This window comes from Phoenix dactylifera, unplaced genomic scaffold (genome assembly GCF_009389715.1).
Source record: "Phoenix dactylifera cultivar Barhee BC4 unplaced genomic scaffold, palm_55x_up_171113_PBpolish2nd_filt_p 001411F, whole genome shotgun sequence".
NCBI classification, from domain to species: Eukaryota; Viridiplantae; Streptophyta; class Magnoliopsida; order Arecales; family Arecaceae; genus Phoenix; species Phoenix dactylifera.
In genome coordinates, this window is record NW_024068733.1 from 37224 (window position 1) to 62782 (window position 25559).

Consider the following 25559-nt stretch of genomic DNA (forward strand, 5'->3'; position numbering starts at 1 on the left):
GTACTTTATTTATGCTCTTCTTATTGAAACAAACATGCCAAATTAACATCAGCATAGAAATAATTCTATGACATATTTGTAGGAACAAACCTGTCATGTCTTTCCATGTCCTGCTTGCTAATGCATGCCCTTGTCATAATCAATTTTTATGTAATACATAATTAATTATTACACGCAGGTCTAAACTAATGGATCATTCAAAAAATATATTGAAGAAGCAAGCTTAGCTTACCTGAGATATACATAACTCCAGAATAAATGACCCATATCTTGGCTCTACATCTATAAACACAATTATTTATGTGCTAACCTATTACTTCAAGGTCATTTGTGAGATTTGCTTGTTTTTATTCTAGTCCGTTTTTTTGACCCCTGTTACCTTGTGTTTCTTTTGGATGAAAAGGAAAATTTCTGTCATCTCTATTGGTGGTTTTTTTGCTCACCAGCTGGCATAGCCTCTGAGAGCCAAGACAAATTTCACACACAACTTACAATTTACAACTTGGACCAACTTGTGAGCCAAATTTAGATTTGGTGGGATCCACTTTGCATTAACCCCTTTAGGCCAAATTTTTCAGATTGGTTCAGACCGTTCTTGGACCGTTCTTGGTCCGGTCTTCCCACTGTCAGACCGCTCAAGGGTCCGGTCCCCTAAATTTCCCACAAACCAGTTTTAGGCACGTGCAATGCACGTGACAAACAGCATGGACAGCTGTGATCCCCGTCTAACCATAACAATTTTCTCATTAATTACATAAAAAATATCATAAAAGATATCTTTACGGCACATGCTTGCCGAATTAAGTTCAAGTTTTGGCATTTTACATTAGAAACCCTAACTAACGTTAAAAACTTACATTGGGACATGTCTCGTATTTAATTTTTTTTTATTTTTCTTCCCGGGTCAGAGAGACCATGGACCTCGCGCTCCTCGCCCTCCCCTCGTTCCCGTCACCGCCGTTACGCTTCTTCCCCTCCTTAAAACACCATCGTGAGACCGCTCCCAACCATGAGGCGACCCCGAGGACTCGCCGTGGAATTCGTCGCCATTCTCTCCGCGATCCGATCTCTGACCACCATCTCGATCCCTTCCACCCCGCTTTGATCGGCTTTTTTTCGCTCTTTTTTCCCCTCCATTTTTTCACCGTTCTCGGGGGCGTTTCGATCGTCGATCGGCTCGAGGACCGGATCGGATGCGCGTGGGCGGAGGCGGAGGAGGGGGCGGGCGGTTGGTTCGGGCGGCGCGATGGGTTTCGACGGCGATGGTGACGGCGGGGAGGGGGATGGAATGTCGTCGGTGAGGGACGTGTCGATCAACGGCCTGACGATGAAGACCGCCGAGGTGGAGGCAAAGCTTGATGAGGGCAATATCCAGGATGCAGAGTCGTCGCTGAGGGAAGGGCTCTCCCTCAATTACGAGGTTCCTTTTCTCCTTTTCTTTTCCAATAAAGTCCAATTTATTTAGGGTTGGTTGGCGCGATCTCTCTCAAGTTTGATTCTTGAGCGTCTGGTTGTTTGAGTTGAGAACAATAATGGTGTTTTTCCTAAGTGGTTTGGTACCATTGGCATAATGACGCATTCTTCTTGCAGTACCGAGGCACAAAGTTTTGACATTTACGAGGGAAATTGATTCCCAATATATTGTCAGTGATTGTGGATAAATGAAGACTGAAATGAACCAACATCAGGATATAATGGAATAATTTTCTTCCTTTTTAATAAAATAAATAGTTGATTGTGGGAGCTCTAGCACGTGGAAGATTCTGAAGCTAGACTCTAGCATGTGGAAGATTCTGAAGCTGGAGTGGAACCTTATATTGCAGAGATGGACGGCGAAGGGGAAATTATCATTGAATTGAAAGCTGTTTAGCTCAAAATGTCGTGAGAATATGCAACTTATTTTGAGATGTTTATGGAATCTGACTGATTTCATGGATACAATGTTAATTGTCAATTGACACCAACTCTCAGACTTTTGCCACTTTTCTATCCACGGCAAGTTTGGGCGAGAGAGGGGTCATTGTGGCAGGTTGGAGACGGATTTGTACTATACAGTAGTAAAGATTGTCTTATCCTGTAGTTAAGTTCTTACTTCCCGGTTCAAACTATATTTGCATGTATTGGAGTTGCAGAAAGATATGATCTAGGTGTGGGAGTGGGGAGGAAGCTGTCATTGATGCTACTAATATGGATACTTGGTCAATAATTACATACTAATAAATCATTTTTTTATTGACAAGTTCACTATAGTCTATTTGAAATTGGGAAGTAAATAAAATGAGCATTATAGTATATAATTTACTGTTTGGATGATTGATGTAGTTTTTATTTGATAGTAATAGCTGTATAAGTGGGAGCCTGAATGAGTTCCCAAAATAGACAATAGTCTAGGCTGAGGGTAGGCACACTAATGTTAATGCCCATACAAGGCAGGTATAAATTCAGTGGGTTAGAGGAGCTCCCACTTATATGAATTCATATATTTTAAGCTTTCAGCTATCGTGTTGCCCAAGATAACAACCTAAGGGGGGGGGGGGTGAATTAGGTTTTCTAAATTTTTAGGATCTTAATTAAGTTGATAGATGGGTAAATTATTTTGGTTTGTGTTAGAGCATATAAGTGCAGTGGAAGCAAAAATAACACAATGCAAACACAAAAGAGCTATAGTAGTTCGGTGCACCCCAAGGCACCTACATTCACTTCCTAAGCGTCCCTTTGGAAATTCACTATAATTCCTCGGATTGCAGTTGGATTGTTTTATCGGGCTCACAATCCAAAAATCCTACAATTGGTTTTACGGGATCACCAGTTAAACCTAACCGTTGGTTTTACGGATTCACCAACAACCTATACCGTTGGTTTTACGGGGTCACTAACAAACCTTACAAAGAAAGATAGAGAAAAAATTTGAAGCTCCTAAATGAGCAAGTAATACAATTATACACTAAGAGAAGAGGTAAGAATATAGTTATTGCTTTGTAGGTTGCTTTTCTCTTCTTTGCCAAGGTTGCTTCACTCCTCAAGAGGTTGGTAGAGCTCTTGAAGACATTTGAAGATTGCTCAACCACCTTCTTTCAGAATTTGAATGAAGCAATTAAATGTAGAACACCTGAACTTTCTTTTCTCTTGAATACACTCTTGATTTTTTTCAAAAGATTTCTTTCTCTTGATGAATAGTGTCCCTTAAATACTTCTTTAATCCCCATTGGACACTTTCTAGCTGCTGGAATGGAAAAATTAGCCGTTTCTAGTCGTTGGAGCACCAAAAAGTACATCTGCAGAATTAGCCGTTATGCTGTTAGTCGTGCTGGGGTCGACCTGAGTAAATCGGCGGTCGGCTCGAGTTACTGTTCCATAGGCTAAGGTCGACTCATGTTTTCCTGGGATCGACTCCACCTTGGCTGGGGTCGACTCGAACTTGGCTGGGATCGACCCTCTCAGGAAATCCAGAGAGTTGTTTTTCTTACACTTTAGGCTGGGGTCAACTCAATTTTTCTTGGGGTCGACTTGAGCTACAGTGGGGTCGACTCGAGCTTAGCTGGGGTCGGCCCTCTTAGAAATCCAGAGACTTATTTTTCTGATGTTTTAAGCTGGGGTCGACTCAAGCTTAACTGGGGTCGACTCCAACTATCTTGGGGTCGGCTCTGACACTGATTCCAGAGAGCTGCTTTCTTGTGAAACTTATTGGGGTCGACTCAAGCTTCAATGCTGATTTTTGGGGTCGACTGCTTTCTTGTGAAACTTATTGGGGTCGACTCAAGCTTCAATGCTGATTTTTGGGGTCGACTCGAGCTTGTGCCAGGCATGCCAAATGTGCCAGAAGTGCCAGGGTCGACACCAATTCTTTTGGGTCGACACCAATTCTTTTGGGGTCGACTCTAACTTTGTGCCAAGTGTTCAACAATGTACCATAGCGTGCCAAAACGTGCCAATTGTATCAGAGTCGACTCCAAACTTCCTGGGGTCGACTCTAATCCTGTTTTTCTGCATCTTAAGGTTATTTTAGCTCATTAAATCAATAAAAGAAAATTCCAATGAACCTAGGATAAATGGCACACACAAGCTTCATCACTTTGACTAGTAAAAGGATAAAATTGCCCCTTATGAAGAAAACTTCACTCTTAATTATGTCAAACTGAAAATTAGATTTTTCCAAGTTCTTCTAAAAGATTTATCCTAAGATGAGTTCTTGAGAGTCCTTTTTAAGAGTGTATTATGAATATATCGAATATGTATAGCTTCTTTCTTCCTTGAGTGTTTATATACTTAGTCATTTGAATTAATCTCTTTAGCACTTCCATATGCCCTTAATGGCTTAGTAAACATCAAAATAACATTAAGATTCTCAATCTCCCCCTTTTTGATGATTACAAAACATTTCATATTGTCAATTTGACATTCGTACGAAAAATTGAGTTTAACATTCATAAGGTGCTTTTGGTTTAAGAGTTTCAAAATAGTCCAATTCAGAATTTATATCAATGAACCAAGAGCTCCTTCTATCTTATTCAAATTGATGCCAAATGTATTTTAGCTTTGCTCCCCCTATCTCTTATGTTTCATTAAGTCAACATTTTCAAAAGTTTGTGCCAAATTAAGAGTTTCAAGTTATGTATCGAGGTAAGAAAAATTTCTATGATTGTGTGCCAAATGCTTATGTATCATACTTTCTTATATATCTTGGCTTATGCATTGTGAATTCTCATGTATCATAAGTTAAGTGTCATGAATTCCCATGTATCAAGATTTTAAAATTCAGCTTTTTTATTTAATGAAAATTCAGATTTGCATCTTGTCAAAATTCTCCCCCTTAAGTATAAATTTTCTCTCTTATATTTTTCTTCATATATTTTCTCCCTTATAGAATTTTCCACTTATATTTTTCTCCATATATTTTCTTCCTTATATTTTTCTCCCTCTTTTTGTCATCATCAAAAAGAATATATAGTACTGAAGTAAATCATATTGCAATGCAAAGATCATAAAAAAAAACATTGTATTTCATAAATGCAAAATTACAATGTTCCAAAATGCCATAAAAGATACCATTGTTTACAATCAACAAAAGGCAAAATACATAAAGAACTAGAACAGCTCTAGGCACTAGTCTAGATGTGCTTCTGTAGTGCTATCAGTAGGCCTAGAAGCATCCAATGGTTGTGACTTGGCTCTAGATCTCCTAGTATAGGTGGCGAGAGGAGGTCTGGTCTGTGAGCCCTATGAACTGGCTGGCTCTATGCTGAGATCTCTGACTCAGCTGCTCGAGACCTAAGGGGACCATAGAGCTCTCTCTATAGTAGTCATCCGATCTGAGAGGCTCGTCACTTGTGTGGATACTCTCCTGATCTGAGCCGTAATGCTGTCCAGCTGACTCATCATCCTATCTGAGAGACTCATCACCTGAGCCGATACTATCTCTGTCATCCTACTCTAGTACTCCTCTGTGTAGCCAGTAGGTGCAGATGATGAAGATCCTGCCTCTGCATGTGATGAAGGATGGTCGACAGGTATCTCAGGCTCTGGAATGGAGTCTTCAGGCTCTGGTGCTTGTGGCCCTGCACCTTCGCGCACCCAGTGACCATCCAGCTTCTCGTACCCCATGCGCTGAAGTGATCGTGCAGTGTAGGTGTCAGCATGCAATAAATCTCTGGAGATCTCTCCCACTAGACATATGTCATACTGTCTAAAAATCAGTGTGAGTACCATGCCATAGGGTAAAGAAGCCTTCGCCCTAGTCACGGTCTCATGCATCTGTCTGATCATCATCGCCGGGAGATTCAGGGGAATGCCCTGAATGACATGCTCCATGATCGTTAGGTCTCGCTCAGACACATATGATGTGTTCGCAAAACTGCTCTCCCAAGTGCAGGAGAATCGCACAAATAGTAAAACTTGGGAGTCCAAGGTCGAATCCTCAGAGAACGGTATATGTATTATTAGCGTAATTTCAGATGTAATTTCAGATGATTTTCAGAATTAAAAACAAAGAATAATATGTAAATAAACAAAGTTCAATAAAATAGAGAGATGGTTAGGGATCTGGAATCCTCCTTGATGATATTGCATCCAAGAAATAAACTCTATGGTTCTTAATTAAAGATTAATGGTAGGATAGATCTAATCATGGTATATGTTTCATGAATATATAAATTCAATTTCTAAGCATTCATCGTGCTTACTACGTCTACGACGAATTAAATACTAAAGCAATTTATATATCAATAGACATAAGCCATTAAAGAACTATTGACGAAATAATTGTGCATGAATCAAGAACATATCAGTAGCTATAAATCATTTAAAGCAAAAGTTCAGAGTTACTTCAAAGAGCAATACATCAAAGGTTTCTCCATCACCCTTCCTAAGAAATCAGCCACTCATTTCAAACATTAGCCTCCCTCTCTCTTTTTCTTTTCGGAAATAGGGCATCCCCTGTTTCTTCTCTTTTTTTTTTTTTTTTGAATGGCTGCCTCCTCTGTTTTTCCGAATGAGACATATCAGCCCTCTTCTTCCAGCCGAGAGCTTCCCCCCTTTGTAGTTCGCGAGAGCCCTAAAGCTCCCCGAGAATGGGCGCGAATGGCTGGGATGAGGAGATGTGAACGCGGAGCCTGCTGTGACGCTCGGATGCGCCGTGAACGGATGGATGGATGGACGCGGATGAGCTGGAAAGATCGCGAACTCCGAAAGCTGCGGACGCTGAAGAAGCGGACTGATGGATTGCTAATCCGGAAGCTGATTCGGAGGGAACGGACCGAGTGGATGCATCACTGGAGGAAGCGGATCGCGGAATGATACGGATTCGGAAGCTGGCCACACGGAAGAATCTGCTGAGATGCAGGGACGCGGATGCGGAAAGGAGCTGATCGCACGTGGAGAGGAAGCTGGGACGCTGGAAGGCTGGAACGCGGAGATGCTCGGGAGATCTGATCGTGAATTCGGGAGATAGAGCTTGTGAGATGTGTGGGAGGATCAGTCGGATGCGTGGGGTCGCACGCGGACGAAAGCTGGGACGTTGCAGTGGATGCGGAAACGGAAGATTGTGGGGTGCTGGAATTTGGGATGTGATCACGGATGGCTGAATATGGAAGGACGTCGATCGTGGGATGTTGGCGATGTTGTGATGCATCGCGGGATGAAGTCAGGATGCAGGCCCTGGGAGATGCTGTAAACGCACCGATGGAGCGGGAGAATCACAAACGGAAGGTTGGGATTCGGATGACGCGCTAGTGGGGAGAGAAATCTGGAAACGCGTGAGAGTTGGATGCTTGGGCTCGCGGAAGAAGCTGAGATGCTTGAACGCGGAGATGCTCGCGAACGGCTGGGTGAAGCTGTGGATGCGGAAAAGCTGGGAGCAGGGCCTTGGACGCGGGAACCTGAGATCTGGGAGGTGGATCATGGACATCTGGGGGATCTGATCGCAAATCTGGAAGCATGGGATGCAGATGGGGAAGGAATCACGGATACGGAGGATGCTTCGCTGAAGAATGAAGCTGCGACGAAGTGGACGGGTGTAGACATGCGCTGCTCGAGTGCAAATGTGCTTGACTAGGTTTAATTATGCTCCAGCGTGATCAGGCTTGGGGTCATGCATCATCCCAATTTGTACCAAATGCACATTTAAACTCTGATTTACGATGATCTGTGCCAAATAAAAATATAAAATTAATGCAGCACTTTTATCATTATTTGTTAGCAATAAAACTAATTTAAGTGATGTGTAGATCGCACTTTTGTGCTCTCATCACACCCCCAACTAGCTTATTGCTAGTCTCTAGCAATTAACGAGCAAATAATAAAATGAGAGTGCAAAAGATGTGGTTTAACCTATGAATTTTTATTGAAGCTAAAGTCATAAAACTAAGATATGTACCCACTTTCGTAGGAAATCACGATTGCACTTAGCACGTGCAATAAGCCGTTAAACCCCTAGGTTATCCTAGTGGACGAGTGTTGTCTCGAGAGGGTTTGCAGAGATGTTACCCATAAACATCATGAGTGATATGACATGACATGAGATACTAATAAAAATATGAAATAAATCCTAAGCCAATACACATGTAATTAATATATATATATATTTTCAAGCATGGCAACTATCAAAGCAAGGAAAATATGATCAAGTAGTGTGCATAAAATCGTATGACTTTCTCAGAGTACTAATACCTCCACCACAACAGGGCACCACCCGAGTTTTAGGCGCACTACTCAAGTTCACAAGTGTTTTCTACAGTTTGTTAGAATCTGATCCATCGAATTTTCAGAATATCACATGTTGTCTAAATTTGTCAAGAATAGTTCGCATATAAAGAAAGAGCTATCAATCCCTACTAAACAACCCAGGTACATAGAGGTCCAACACAATGGAATCAAACCAGCCATTACCACATGTCATTGGGTTCAGTCTGACCAACCTATTCATGCTTATTTTTGTTTTTTCAACACATATGATGACTACAGCTGTCCAACCCCATTAGGCTCTAGTAAGGTCCATGTAGCGAGCTTTCAGCCAATGATCCCCGATCCAATTGGCTCAAGACATTAGGTGAAACACCCCTCAGACTTAATTACTCGAACCAGACTACGCCACGAGGCCAGACTTGTCATCATAAGTATTTTTTTATTATTATTTTTTATTTTATTATTTTTTAATAATAATTATGCAAGAAAAGAGAAGATAGACTAAACCATATAGATATTTTTATTATATACGTGACTGCATCGTGACTATAGGTCAACCAAAGTCGGATCATAAGGCACCTAAGTAATCTAGCCGGGATATTCAACCTCTATCTGTATGTGAAAACCAAATCATGAATCTTATGGTACGAACAAGGATACTCGTACTTCTTTAACGGATAAGGCTAACAAAAATGCAGTTAACAAATGTGAATCCTTGAGGCCTTTCTATTGTCATTAAGTACACGTGCGGGGATCTAATAGTAGGTCTCTGATCAGTCATAGTATGCATGTATTCCTTGCCTTAATAGTTGCACAAACTCAATATGAAAATACATGTGCATTTGCTCAGAAAAGAAAGTAATAGAATAAATCAAATGCAAAAACAAAAGCTCTCTTTTTATTTTTTTTTATTTTTTTTAAGAACAAAATATTTTTCTCCCCCTAACTTAAACATTGCATTGTCCTCAATGTAATAGATACAAGAAAACTATATATGAGAGACAATAGAGAAAATAATATTGGAGAGAAGAGGAATACCTTGAGCTGTTGATATCCAGAAAAGAAGACCTACAAAATAAGAAGAAAACTAGAAATAAAAGAAAAAAATAATTCTAACTAATATACACATAGCTTTGCCGTCATGCTCAGTCATAAGAAGGCTCCCCCAAGAAAAAGGAGTTCTCTTCATCTGCAAAATTCTCAAGAAAAGATTTTAACCTGTGTCCATTTACCTTAAAAATATTACCATCCTGTGGATTCTCAATCTCAACCTTCCTATGTGGAAAAACAATTTTTATAATGTAAGGACCTGTCTATCTCGATCGCAACTTACCAGAAAATAGATGTAAGCGGGAATCATATAAAAGAATTTTTTGCAAAGGTTCGAAGACTTTTTTTAAAATTGATTTGTCGTGTAAAATCTTCATTCGTTCTTTGCAAATTTTAGCATTATCATAAGCATCTCTGCGAATCTCAGTAAGCTCGTTCAATTGCAATTTTCTAGCTAGACTGGCATCTTGTAAATCAAAATTCAATTTTCTAATTGCCCAATACGATTTATGCTCTATTTCTACAGGCAGATGACACGCTTTTCCGTAGACTAGCCGGTATAAAAAGGAGACATGCTAAGAATAGTTTTGTATGCAGTATGATAAGCCCATAATGCATCTGATAGTTTCAAGGACCAATTTTTTCGTGATGGGTTCACCGTTTTCTCTAAAATACGCTTGATCTCCCTATTGGCTAACTCTACCTGGCCACTAGTTTGCGGATGATATGGGGTAGCAAAACTTTGTGAGTGACACCATACTTTTTTAATAAGATCTCGAAAGGCTTATTACAAAAGTGCTTTCCATCATCACTAATTATGACCTTAGGCATCCCAGATCGTGAAAAAATATTTTTTTTAAAAAACTTTAGGATAGGTTTGTGATCATTGGTCCTACAAGTGATAGCCTCTACCCATTTGGACACATAATCAATACCGACCAAAATGTACTCATATCCAAAAGATGGTGGGAATGGGCCCATAAAATCAATGCCCCAACAATCGAAAATCTCGATAACAGTAATGGGCTGAAGAGGCATCATTTGCCTACGGGTTAGACTTCCAATACGTTGACATGGATCACATGTCCTGCAGAACTCGTGGGCATCTTTGAACATAGTAGGCCAATAGAAACCACATAGCAAGATCTTTGCAGCGGTTTTCTTAGAAGCAAAGTGTCCACCACAAGCATCAATATGGCAGAAAGAGAGTATGCTTTGTATATCATGATCCGGTATGCATCGTCTGAAGATTTGATCAATGCAATACTTAAACAAATATGGTTCGTCATAGTAATAATTCTTCACCTCGCGCAAATTTTTTTTTATCTATCGACCTCCAATGCTCCGGAATTCGGTTCGTAACAAGAAAATTTACAATATCAGCATACCATGGCATAGTAGAAAGTGCAAACAACTGCTCTTCAGGGAATGAATCCTTGATGGAAAACTGTGACACCGAATCATGAAAAACTAGCCATGATAAATGGTCAACAACCATATTCTCTACTTCCTTTTTATCTTTGATAGTGATGTCAAATTCTTGGAGTAGAAGTATCCATCGTATTAAGCGTGGTTTGGCCTCTTTCTTATCCAGCAAATATTTTAACGCTGCATGGTCCGTGAAGATTGTAGGGTTTTAGCATGTTATAATGCGCAGCGGAAGCTAGGGATTTTAAAATTTCTTAATAAAGTCCCTATGCATGAAACCCTTTTAAGCCTAGATCACCTTAATGATTACAATCAAATGATATAAAATAAATGCAGAATTAGTAGAATACCTCAAACGCTAATCCAAAGTGTACAATCTCCACGAGGCGTCCAAGTGTCCGCCCTCCAATGGTGATCCACACGAAAACTTGATCAAGACTTTAGCTCCAAAGACTTTTGATCCTTAATGCAGAATTCTTCTAAAGAACTCTAATGGCTTGCTTTCCTTCCTTTCTATTTTTCTTTAGCCTTCTAAAATCACTTCTAATCCTTTTGTCCTAAAGAAGACCACCTTGTCTTGGCTTAGGACACACTAGAAGCAATGCTAGAAAGAAAGAAACTAATGTAAGAAAGAAAGAAGAGAGGAGTGGGGTGGAATTGGAATGATGAAACCCATGGAGTGCTAACCTATTTATAATAGGTGTAGGGATGCATCTCCAAGGGATGCATCCCATCCACACATCCTCTCATGAAAGGGCATCATCTAAAGGGCCATATCAAATAAGAGGAGGTGCAGATCAAGTGAGGAGGTGTATCAAATGATATGTCCTTTCATGTGGTGCCATATTTTGACCAAGTCAACATCACATGCTAATCACATGTCCATCACGCCTCACCTCTTGATCTTTCATGATGATGATCCAAGGGCTCCAATACAAGGCGCCATTCACTTGACCCATTATGTCTTCATCCAATGGTGGGATTAAGATCCAATGGTCAATTATGGTAGCCATCCTCTAACCCAATCCAATTGGGTTAAACCAACTCTCCATTATGTCTTCATCCAACGGTAGATCAAGATCTAACGGTCTAGATTGAATGATTTATTAAATCTAATCCAATTAGACTCAAACCAAGCCAATTAGGTGCCAACTCTTGGCTAACCCATATTAGAATATGATCTAATCAAATTAGATCAATTAAGAATCAGATTCGAATCCAATTCGAATCAGATTCGAATCCAATTCGAATTAGGAGCTAAGGTTTGCAACACCTGCTAGGATATTTATCTTGCAAACATGATCTAATCCAATTAGACCCTTGATAAGTTTTCTTGTGTGTGACCCATTGGGTTCCATACTTAGCCAGCAATAGGTGTGAGTGCGAGTTGACCCAACTTGATTAGAACTCTTCTAATCGATTTAAGTCCAAACTGTGCGAACTCGAACTTAACAATTAGAATCCTTTCTAATTGGTGATCGAATTAACTCTTTAATTTGATCAAACCTATAAAACAAGATTGACGTCTAGCAACGTGTCATGTCTACCCGAAAAATATGGAATTTGGTATAAATACCAAAAATACCCTTCAGTGGCAAGTTACCATGCAATTCAATCCTTTAATCAAACTGCATCCCAAAAATGCATTTGAGTATGAATATATGTCAAACTCAATTTCATATTCATATTTTTCTCAATCTTTTAATGATAATTCAAATAATGAAACATTAGAAACTCTTTCTAATTTTCATTCTACTTTGATCAAAGGTTTTCTGAATTATCATATGATTAGAATAAATAGGATGCTATCTTCTCTTACTAGAAGTGATTAATTCCTTGTTGACCTACTCATAATCTTCGTACACAATTCACCATATCCAGAAGACCTCGTACATAACTTATTGTCATGAATGAGTGTAAACCAAAATATGGGTTCATGTGCACAAGATACCATGGTGATCTCAGGTCATAGGATCAGTTGCACAACTCCCACTAAGAGAATAATCTTTTGACATGTAAGTAAGACTTCATAAGATTTCTCTTTGTAGGTCAATTCAGTGAACTCATTCCTCTAATGAGCACCCACATCTTTGTATTAGTGTCTCCACACAAATGATTGTGAGATCAATCATCCTCTGCATCGAGCATACATAAGACATGCCAGTCTTTCCGGTAATCATTGATCCCCGACTCAATGTACCAATGACTGGAAATATTTAAGATTAGGATTTTAGGATTTTAAGTCTCACTAGTATGATCTCATCATAGTCTTAAAACCATTGCCCTAAACTAAGGAGTTTATCATAAATATAATCAACAGCATATGATAAAACATAACGCCTTTATTCATATTTAAATGTCATGTACATGATTTGGACAAATCAAAAGAAAAAACCTTTCGCAATACATATTGCGATTGGCTTGTAGGGCATCTACTCTTTCAATCTCCCACTTGCACTAAAGCCAATCGCTCTTATATTTTATCCCCATACAATCGAGGTGGCGATCGAACTGCTGTTGTGGTAGAGCTTTAGTGAACGGGTCTACTAAGTTGTTCTTTGTGTCTACTCGTTCAATGACTATGTCTTGTCTCTCGACGATCTCTCGAACGAGGTGGAAGCGTCTTAGAATGTGCTTAGATTTGTGATGAGATCTTGGTTCCTTTGCTTGAGCAATAGCTCCAGTTGTCACAATAAACTGAAACTGGTCCAGCAATCTCAGGAACTACTCCCAACTCAGCGATGAACTTCTTCATCCAGACAGCTTCTTTAGCGGCTTCACTTACAGCGATGTATTCTGCCTCAGTAGTTGAGTCAGCTACAGTTTGCTGCTTGGAACTCTTCCAGCTCACTGCACCACCATTTAGGGTAAAGACATACCCTGAAGTGGACTTGCTATCATCTGGATCTGATTGAAAACTAGAATCAGAAAATCCTTCTAGTTTCAACTCAGATCCTCCATAAACTAGAAAAATATCTTTAGTCCTTCTTAAGTACTTAAGAATATTTTTCACAGCTATCCAATGATTTTCTCCTGGATCAGCCTGGAATCTGCTTGTTATGCCTAAGGCATAAGCAACATCAGGCCTAGTACATAGCATAGCATACATAATTGATCCTACTGCCGAAGCATAGGGAATAGAATTCATTCTATTCCTCTCTTCAGATGTCTTAGGAGACATCTTCTTAGAGAGACGTATGCCATGACTCATAGGTAAGTAACCTCTTTTACTTCCTTCCATGCTGAATCTTTTTAGCACACGATCTATGTACTTAGACTGGGACAAGCCTAGCATCCTTTTAGATCTATCCCTATAGATCTTTATACCAAGTATATAGGATGCTTCTTCCAAGTCTTTCATGGAAAAGCTTTTTGATAGCCAAGTCTTGACCGATTGTAACATTGGAATATCATTTCCAATGATTAGTATGTCATCTACATACAATATTAAGAAGACAACGGCACTCCCACTAGTCTTCTTGTACACACATGGTTCATCCACATTTTTGATAAAACCAAACTCTTTGACTGTTGTATCAAAACGGATGTTCCAACTCCTCGATGCTTGCTTTAATCCATAAATGGATCTCTTAAGCTTGCATACTTGATTTGCTCTCCCACTTGAGACAAATCCTTCTGGCTGTGTCATGTAAACCTCTTCCTCAAGATAACCATTAAGGAAGGCGGTTTTGACATCCATCTGCCAAATTTCATAATTATAGTATGCAGCTATTGCAAGCAAAATCCGAATAGATTTAAGCATGGCAACTGGTGAAAAAGTTTCATCATAGTCAATTCCTTGCTTTTGCCTGAAACCTTTTGCCACCAATCTAGCCTTGTAGGTTTCTACTTGGCCATCTGCTCCAATCTTCTTCTTATAGACCCATTTGCAACCTATAGGGTTAACACCTTCTGGTGCATCAACCAAAGTCCATACTTGGTTGGTATACATAGAGTCTATTTCGGATTTCATAGCTTCTAACCATTTGTTAGAGTCATTACTCATGATAGCTTCCGAATAGGTCAGAGGATCATCATTTTCGATGATGTGAGCTTCATCATTCTCAATGATAAACCCATACCTCTTAGGTGCATTTCGCACTCTATCTGACCTTTGGAGAGGAGATGTGTGTTGTGGTTGTACTTCATCAATGGGTACATCTGGTTGAAGAATTTCTTGTGTTTCTATTTGTAGGTCTTGAACTTCATTAAGTTCAATTCTTCTTTCACTGCCCTTTTCTAAGATAAACTCTTTTTCTAAGAAAGTGGCATGCCTACTAACAAATACCTTTTGTTCAGTAGGGTGATAGAAGAGATATCCAATACTTTCTTTGGAATAACCTATAAATGTACATTTATCTGATCTAGCACTTAGCTTATGTCCAAAATTTCTTTTGACATATGCTTGGCAGCCCCATATTTTAAAATATTTAAGATTGGGCTTTCTACCTCTCCATATCTCATATTGAGTACTAGATACAGATTTTGAAGGTATCCTGTTTAGCACATATGTAGCAGTTTCTAAGGCATAACCCCAGAAGAAAATAGGAAGATCTGTAAAGCACATCATGGACCTTACCATATCTAATAGAGTACGATTCCTCCGTTCAGCTACACCATTTAGTTGTGGCGTATACGGAGGTGTCCATTCAGAGAGAATGCCCTTTTCTTTAAGATGATTTAAAAATTCACTAGAAAGGTATTCACCTCCTCGATCAGATCGAAGGATTTTAATACACTTTCCGGTTTGTTTTTCAACCATACTTTGATACTCTTTAAACTTATCAAAGGCTTCGTATTTATGTTTCATAAGATACACAAATCCGAACCTTGATAAATCATCAGTGAATGTGATGAAGTAAGAGTATCCACCTCTAGCTGGAGTTGTCATAGGACCACATACATCTGTATGTATAAGTCCTAATAACTCACTTGCCCTTTCTCCATGTCCAGTGAATGGAGACTTGGTCATTTTTTCCATAAGACAAGATTCACAAGTTCCTAATGATTCATAATCATAAGGATCAAAGAACTCTTCTTTGTATAACTTGTTAATTCTTGATTCACTTATGTGACCAAGTCGGCAATGCCAAAGGAGGGTATTATTCACTTCCTCTCTCTTTCTTTTATTGCTTTTATTAATATGAAAGACATTGTCATTAAGTAATAAAACTAGAAGACCATTTTCCATAATGCCATTGCAAAGATCCTTATTAGAAAAATAAAGGGCTCGTTTGGTTCGCGGGAAAAGAAGGGGGGAAAGTGTGGTCAACGGGAAAGTAATGAGATGCCTCTTGTTTGGTTGGAGTTTTCAAAGGAGAGAGAAGGGAAAGTTATATTCCCATGGGAATGTGATTCCCACATTTCATGGGAAAGTCTTTCCCATGAGAAACATGGGAAAGTTACTTTCCCATGAGGCGGGAATCACTCCATTTTTACTTTTTCCCAAAAAGTCCCTTCAGCATTAAAGAAGCATTAAAGAGGCATTAAAAATCTAATTTTTATTAAGGGCATAATAGGAATTATATATAACTTTCCTAGGAAAGTGGATGGCCAACCAAACATAAGCACCTTGGAAATTTGTCACTTTCCCATGGTCAACCAAACATGCCAAAAATACTTTCCTAGGCATCCTCTTTCTAGGAATTTGTTTCCTAGGAATCATATTCCTAGGAAGGAAAATGCTTCCCGCGAACCAAACGAGCCCAAATAGAGCAACCATTGCCCTTTCCATTAATTTCAAAACCTTTCTTTAACAACAAAGGAATGGAAATTACATTTCTAATAATTTTGGGCATATAATAACAATCTTCTAATTGTAGGAGCTTTTCCGAAGGCAATTCCAAGTTGTAGGTTCCAACAGCTTCAGCCTGGATGGACTCTCCTCCAGCGCCATACAGCTCGAAGTCACCTTTCTTCAAAATTTTAATTTTCTGTAGTCCATGCAAAGATTTGCAAATGTGAAAACCACAGCCGGTATCCAATACCCATGAATTTGAATTTGAAGAACTTAATGACAAGTTGGCATGTAACATAAACATACCTTTTGATGCAACTCTTGCATCGGTCTTCATACTTGCAAGAAAACTCTTGCAATTCCTTTTCCAGTGGCCAGCTTTGCCGCAATGAAAACAGGTACTTGATCCGGAGTTTTTCTTTCCTTTTTTCTTTTTGATGCTACTCTTGGGGTTCAATCATTTCTTAGAACCCTTATTTCCCGATTTCCTCATAGAGGTGCTATTTATAAGGAGTGGACCTTTATCCTTCTTAATATGCCCTTCAGCTGTTTTGAGCATATTTAACAGCTCGGGCAGGGAGGTGTTCAGCTTGTTCATGTGAAAGTTCACAACAAACTGAGAGAATGAATCAGGCAGTGATTGCAGGATCAAATCCTGACTGAGCTCACTATCCATAGCAAAACCTAATTGACTTAATCTGGTGATCAAGTCTATAACCATAAGAACATGGTTTTGCACTGGAGTTCCTTCATTCATTCTAGCACGGAACAACTGCTTAGATATCTCATACCTAGCAGTCCTGCTTTGTTCTCCATACAACTCTTTTAAATTGAGAAGTATGGATTGAGTGTCCATGCCTTCATGTTGCCTCTGTAATTCATTGTTCATAGAGGCAAGTATGATACATTTGACAGTCACACTGTCATTTTTCCACATCTTATGTGTGGCAACCTCCTCTTCTGTAGCATCATCCCCTAGATCTCCAAGATCAGGGGTTTCAAGTATATAGGAAATTTTCTCCTGAGTGAGTACTATCTTTAAATTCCTCAACCAGTCCACATAGTTTGGTCCGGTCAACTTGTTGGCATCTAAGATGCCTCTTAGTGAAAGTGAAGAAGCCATTTAATAATTCTACATATGCAAGAACAAAACTAAAATAAGCAGACCAATCATGATGACATGTTTGCAACTAGATAAGGACTTTAATCTAATTTGTCTCCTACTATTTTTATCGAATATCATAGCCCTCCCCTATGATAAACGTGAAAATATAATTTTTCTTAGTAGGGTTGAGATCCTAATTCATCATAAAAAACCTTGTGTTTACACAACAAACTCTTATGAGTTCAAAGGTAGGAAACTCTTTCCAATTGCATCTCATGCAATTCTCAACTTTATCTTGTCCTCTTAAAATACTTATTGCCTTGTGTTAGCACAACAAACAATAATATTTTAGTTAAGTCAAACCCTTCATTTCCATATAGTCATATTCGAATAATATTGCCCTTGTGGTTGCACAACAAGGCAATATATTAAAATATGCCATAAGCATCTTAATGCACCAAGACAGTATAACATCAATCCCCATTGCAAGTCTTGTGTTAGCACAACAAACTAGCATGGATCTTGACATAATAATATCGAGGCATGAAGGAAGGCTATCAATAGTGTTATATCAATATTAAGCTTATCCATAATAGGCAATCAAACAATTGGCCAGGTAAGCAGGTGGGAGGCTCCCCTTACTCAGAGAGTAAGGTCCTAATTAAGTAACCACCTTTAGTGCTTTCCTTAGACACCAATTAGATTAATTATTCTAGAATGGGTTAGCTCAAAGTTTTTCAACACTATGACTTAATATAATTTTTATTGAGGGCTTACTAGTTTCTAGCACATTCTTTAATTGTAACATACATTTAACATGTCTAAAATAAACTATTATGCATCATAGCTATCTCATAGCATGTATAAATCATAAGCAATTAATTAACATGCTTCAACATATTTTCATATGGAAAATTTCATATCATGATATTTTATTACATAACATATCATATATTAATCATACATTTCAGCATTTCTCTAAGCATATGACATTACTATCTCATAGTAAATTAATAATCATACATCATACATAATTATTTGATTGAACCAATTAAGGATGGCTCTGATACCACTGTAGGGTTTTAGCATGTTATAATGCGCAGCGGAAGCTAGGGATTTTAAAATTTCTTAATAAAGTCCCTATGCATGAAACCCTTTTAAGCCTAGATCACCTTAATGATTACAATCAAATGATATAAAATAAATGCAGAATTAGTAGAATACCTCAAATGCTAATCCAAAGTGTACAATCTCCACGAGGCGTCCAAGTGTCCGCCCTCCAATGGTGATCCACATGAAAACTTGATCAAGACTTTAGCTCCAAAGACTTTTGATCCTTATGCAGAATTCTTCTAAAGAACTCTAATGGCTTGCTTTCCTTCCTTTCTATTTTTCTTTAGCCTTCTAAAATCACTTCTAATCCTTTTGTCCTAAAGAAGACCACCTTGTCTTGGCTTAGGACACACTAGAAGCAATGCTAGAAAGAAAGAAACTAATGTAAGAAAGAAAGAAGAGAGGAGTGGGGTGGAATTGGAATGATGAAACCCATGGAGTGCTAACCTATTTATAATAGGTGTAGGGATGCATCTCCAAGGGATGCATCCCATCCACACATCCTCTCATGAAAGGGCATCATCTAAAGGGCCATATCAAATAAGAGGAGGTGCAGATCAAGTGAGGAGGTGTATCAAATGATATGTCCTTTCATGTGGTGCCATATTTTGACCAAGTCAACATCACATGCTAATCACATGTCCATCACGCCTCACCTCTTGATCTTTCATGATGATGATCCAAGGGCTCCAATGCAAGGCGCCATTCACTTGACCCATTATGTCTTCATCCAATGGTGGGATTAAGATCCAATGGTCAATTATGGTAGCCATCCTCTAACCCAATCCAATTGGGTTAAACCAACTCTCCATTATGTCTTCATCCAACGGTAGATCAAGATCTAACGGTCTAGATTGAATGATTTATTAAATCTAATCCAATTAGACTCAAACCAAGCCAATTAGGTGCCAACTCTTGGCTAACCCATATTACAATATGATCTAATCAAATTAGATCAATTAAGAATCAGATTCGAATCCAATTCGAATCAGATTCGAATCCAATTCGAATTAGGAGCTAAGGTTTGCAACACCTGCTAGGATGTTTATTTTGCAAACATGATCTAATCCAATTAGACCCTTGATAAGTTTTCTTGTGTGTGACCCATTGGGTTCCATACTTAGCCAGCAATAGGTGTGAGTGCGAGTTGACCCAACTTGATTAGAACTCTTCTAATCGATTTAAGTCCAAACTGTGCGAACCCGAACTTAACAATTAGAATCCTTTCTAATTGGTGATCGAATTAACTCTTTAATTTGATCAAACCTATAAAACAAGATTGACGTCTAGCAACGTGTCATGTCTACCCGGAAAATATGGAATTTGGTAGAAATACCAAAAATACCCTTCAGTGGCAAGTTACCATGCAATTCAATCCTGTAATCAAACTGCATCCCAAAAATGCATATGAGTATGAATATATGTCAAACTCAATTTCATATTCATATTTTTCTCAATCTTTTAATGATAATTCAAATAATGAAACATTAGAAACTCTTTCTAATTTTCATTCTACTTTGATCAAAGGTTTCCTGAATTATCATATGATTAGAATAAATAGGATGCTATCTTCTCTTACTAGAAGTGATTAATTCCTTGTTGACCTACTCATAATTTTCGTACACAATTCACCATATCCAGAAGACCTCGTACATAACTTATTGTCATGAATGAGTGTAAACCAAAATATGGGTTCATGTGCACAAGATACCATGGTGATCTCAGGTCATAGGATCAGTTGCACAACTCCCACTAAGAGAATCATCTTTTGACATGTAAGTAAGACTTCATAAGATTTCTCTTTGTAGGTCAATTCAGTGAACTCATTCCTCTAATGAGCACCCACATCTTTGTATTAGTGTCTCCACACAAATGATTGTGAGATCAATCATCCTCTGCATCGAGCATACATAAGACATGCCAGTCTTTCCGGTAATCATTGATCCCCGACTCAATGTACCAATGACTGGAAATATTTAAGATTAGGATTTTAGGATTTTAAGTCTCACTAGTATGATCTCATCATAGTCTTAAAACCATTGCCCTAAACTAAGGAGTTTATCATAAATATAATCAACAGCATATGATAAAACATAACGCCTTTATTCATATTTAAATGTCATGTACATGATTTGGACAAATCAAAAGAAAAAATCTTTCGCAATACATATTGCGATTGGCTTGTAGGGCATCTACTCTTTCAAAGATAACAATAGGAGTACCAAGGATATAAGAGCGAAATTTGTCTAATGCAAATACTACTGCAAGCAATTCCTTCTTGGTGGTGGTGTAATTCATTTGAGCATCGTTTAAGGTTTTGCTTGCATAGTAAATGACATATGGCTTATTATCCTTACGTTGTCCTAGGACAGCTCCTATCGCATAGTCACTAGCGTCGCACATGATCTCAAAAGGTAGTGACCAATTGGGTGGTTGCACGATGGGTGCAGTGCTAAGCATAGACTCCAAAAATGATCTAACATCTGTAACCGTCGGGTGTAGGTAGCTTGGCGATTAAGTCAATCTTGGCTCTATCAACTTCTATGCCCTTCGATGAAACAATGTGCCCAAGGACAATTCCTTTTGGCACCATGAAGTGGCATTTCTTCTAATTCAGTATCAAATTCTTTTCCATACATCGAGCTAAGGCTACTTGTAAATGAGACAGGCAATCATCAAATGAGTCGCTAAAAACGAAGAAGTCTTCCATGAACACTTCTAAAAACTTCTCGTTCATGTCTTCAAAAATGCTGAGCATGCATCTTTGTAATGTTGCAGGTGCATTATACAACCCGAATGGCATCCGACGGAAAGCGAATGTGCCAAAAGGACAAGTGAAGGTAGTCTTCTCTTGATCTTCTGGTGAAATCTCGATTTGGTAATATCCAGAATAGCCATCGAGAAAACAATGAAAATCGTACCCCGCAACTCTCTCCAACAGTTGGTCTAGAAAGGGTAGAGGAAGTGATCCGTGCTTGTGACCAAATTCAACTTTCGGTAGTCGACACACATGCACCAATTCGTCGGGATACAAGTTGGGACTAGTTCACCTTGTTCATTTTCTACTACCGTCAAACCCGACTTCTTAGGAACGACTTGAGTAGGGCTTACCCACTTGCTGTCAAAAATTGGGTAAATAATACCCACGTCAAGCAACTTGAGGACTTCTGCCTTAATTACATCTCTCATCGTAGGATTCAACCTTCACTGCATTTGCCTTGTGGTTTTGGCATTGTCCTCCAAATATATCCGGTGCGTGCAAATTAATGGGCTAATCCCCTTCAAGTCTGCAATAGACCACCCTAAGGCTCCTTTATGATTCTTTAGAACACCAAGTAATTTTCTTTCTTGGGCATGATCAAGATCAGACGAGATGATTATAGGGAAAGTGTCCTCGGGTTCAAGAAAGGCATACTTGAGTTTCTTCGGTAAAGGTTTTAACTCGAGCTTAGGTGCTTGTTCATAAGATGGTACTATCTTTGCCTCTCGAGGTGGCAGCTGTTCAAAATCTTCTACTTTTGGTTTCCATCCATTGATCATCATGGCATTCGAACAGTCCACGCTAGGTGTGACCAACAAATCATTTTCATCGGAGCCATTGGAACACCAATCAATTAAGCCATCGCCGGATGGGTCGTTAAATGCTTCAGCTAATAAATATTCTTCTGCGATGGTTTCAACACAATCAACCTCCTTATTCTCTTCGTGATCATTGGGTTGCTTGCACACATTAAAAATGTTCAGTTCCAGGGTCATGTTACCAAAGAAAAGCTTCATGATGCCATTTCTACAATTAATCAATGCATTAGAAGTTGCAAGGAATGGACGTCCTAAAATGACCGGAATTTGAGATTGTGAGTCTGAAGCCGGATGTGTGTCCAATACGATAAAGTCGACAAAAAGTAGAACTTGTCTACTTGGACCAATACATCCTCGATAATCCCCCTCGGGATCTTGATTGACCTGTCAGTTAATTGCAAAGTGACGGAGGTTGGCTTCAACTCACCTAAACTAAGTTGCTCATAGACAGAATATGGCAACAAATTCACACTCGCCCCTAAATCTAACAATGCTCGCTTTATCCTAAAGTCGCCAATGATGCATGAGATGGTTGGGCAATCTGTATCTTTATATTTAGGGAGAATGTTGTGCTGCAAAATAGCACTCATATTTTCAGTTAAAAGTGCTTTCTTCTTAACATTTAATTGGTGCTTGACAGTACTCAAGTCCTTCAAAAATTTGGCATATGAGGATACTTGTTTGATTGCATCAAGAAGAGGTATGTTGATCTTTACCTGCTTAAAGAGCTCCAGAATTTCAGAATTAGGTTCGAGCTTTTGCAACGGCTAAAAGATGGAGGAAAAGGGCATTCAACTTTCTCAATAGAAGTTGGAACCTCAACTTCTTCTTTGTCCTTTTTATTGGCTTTGGGCACATCAGAATCAGAAGTGACCTGCAGTCTCAATGGGATGGTCTGATCAATGACTTTTCTATTACGCAAAGTCATGATGCTCTTTGCATGCTTTGTATGTGAACTAGAAGAAGCCATATTATTACTACCATGCACTTGTGGGTTAGGTTGGGGTTGAGCTGGAAGCTTACCCTTCTCCTGAGTACTTAGGACGGTAGTCAACATCGACAATTGGTTTCTTATATCTTCAAAATTTTGAGTATTTTGAGCATTGATATTGGCTTGACTTTGTAGAAAAGATTGTATAGATTGCAAGGTATCCTCGATATTCGGCTTCTGAGAGGGTGGTGGTGTAAAAGTAGGATGTGTAGGTGTAGGAGCTGGATGGTATGACTGCTGAGGATGATCGTTTCTCCATCTAAAATTCGGATGATTCTTCTAACCAGGGTTATAGGTATTCGAGAATGGATCATTATAAGGCTTCTGGTAGGAGTTCATAGCATTTGCTTGATCGTGCAAGACTTCCTTGAATGCAGGTATGGTGGGGCAATCTGTAGTGGTATGACCAGACATGTCGTAGATCCTACAACATTCGTTTCTGAGCTCTATAGTTTTGACAGGTTCAACCTTCCTAAGCTCAATTTCTTCTACCTTTCTAGTGAGGGCTGCTATTTTAGCATGAAGATCATCCTCAGTTCTGAGGTTGTAAAGCCTCCCTGTCCAGAGCTAGTAGGCTTAGACAAAGACTTATTGTTTCTATCCCCATTATCCCAAAGTTGAGCAGTCTCAGCAAGGAAATCTAAATACTCCCATACCTCATCAGATTGTTTTTCTAAAAATCTACCATTGCACATGGTCTCTATAAACTGTTTAACTGTGGAGATAAACTTTCATAGAAAAAGCTAATAGTTCTCCAAGTTTCGAACCCATGATGAGGGCATGAGAGAAGGTCTTTAAATCTCTCCCAACATTTATAAAAAGTTTCATTATCTTTTTGTTGAAATTTGCTGATATGCCTTTTTAGAAAGTTAGTCCTTTGTGTGGGAAAGAACTTTTTCAAAAATTCTCTCTGCATATTTTGCCAAGTTCTTATTGATCTAGGTCGCAAGGAGTTTAGCCATGTTTTGGCCTTATCCTTTAGAGAGAAAGGAAACAACGTCAGCTTGAGGACATCCTCGGTGACGTTCGGCACTCTAAATGTAATGCTCAATTCTTCAAAGTCTTTCAGATGAAGGTAAGGACTCTCAGACTTTAATCCATGAAATTTTGGGAGTAATTGAATTACTCCTGGTTTGATGTCAAAATGACCTACATTATCAGAAAAAATTATGCATGAAGGCTGACTAGTTCTAGTGGGTTGTAGGTATTGTCTCAAAGTCATAATAGGGGGTTCACGTTCTCGATCATGGTGACTCCCCGCATCTTCATTTAAATCAGCCATCTCATAGGGTGTGAAATACAGGGAAGGAATCTTAAGATTGTGTTCCAAAGAATTGTCACAAAATGAACGAATCAATCGACTGGTGTCGTCCCTATTCCACTTTAGCATGCAATTTTTTTTATTTTTTTTATTATTTTTTTTAAAAAAACTGAAACTTTCCTAAACTAAATCTCTAATTAAATCTGAAAATATACTAATAATTCAACCGTTCCCTGGCAACAGCGCCAAAAATTTGATGCGTTCGCAAAACTGCTCTTCCAAGTGCAGGAGAATCGCACAAATAGAAAACTTGGGAGTCCGAATCCTCAGGGAACGGTATATGTATTATTAGCATAATTTCAGATGTAATTTTAGATGATTTTCAGAATTAAAAACAAAGAATAATATGTAAATAAACAAAGTTCAATAAAATAGAGAGATGGTTAGGGATCTGGAATCCTCCTTGATGATATTGCATCCAAGAAATAAACTCTATGGTTCTTGATTAAAGATTAATGGTAGGATAGATCTAATCATGGTATATGTTTCATGAATATATAAATTCAATTTCTAAGCATTCATTGTGCTTACTATGTCTACGACGAATCAAATACTAAAGCAATCCATATATCAATAGACATAAGCCATTAAAGAACTATCTACGAAATAACTATGCATGAATCAAGAATATATCAGTAGCTATAAATCATTTAAAGCAAAAGTTCAAAGTTTACTTCAAAGAGCAATACATCAAAGGTTCCTCCATCACCCTTCCTAAGAAATCAGCCACTAATTTCAAACATTAGCCTCCCTCTCTCTTTTTCTTTTCGGAAACAGGGCATCCCCTGTTTCTTCTCTTTTTTTTTTTTTTTGAATGGCTGCCTCCTCTATTTTTTCGAATGAGAGATATCAGTCCTCTTCTTCCAGCCGAGAGCTCCCCCCTTTGTAGTTCGCGAGAGCCCTAAAGCTCCCCGGAAGTGGGCGCGGATGGCTGGGATGAGGAGATGTGAATGCGGAACTTGCTGTGACGCTAGGATGCGCCGTGAACGGATGGATGGATGGACGTGGATGAGCTGGAAAGATTGCGAACTCCGAAAGCTGCGGACGCTGAAGAAGC

At 38.9% G+C, this 25559-nt stretch overlaps 1 protein-coding gene and 1 non-coding gene across 2 annotated transcripts in view; both read left to right on the forward strand.

Annotated features, from left to right (window-relative positions):
- Window positions 1-943: 943 nt before the first annotated feature.
- LOC120108589 (protein NPG1-like) overlaps window positions 944-25559 on the forward strand; it is a 51961-nt gene continuing 27345 nt past the window's right edge. The window contains exon 1 of the mRNA XM_039122248.1: window positions 944-1420. Coding sequence (XP_038978176.1) covers window positions 1247-1420 — 174 coding nt within the window. The 5' untranslated portion in view covers window positions 944-1246. The remainder of the gene's footprint in view (window positions 1421-25559) is intronic.
- Window positions 23946-24051, forward strand: LOC113461292. The gene has a single exon (XR_003383484.2). It is a non-coding gene; the product is annotated as a small nucleolar RNA R71 (small nucleolar RNA).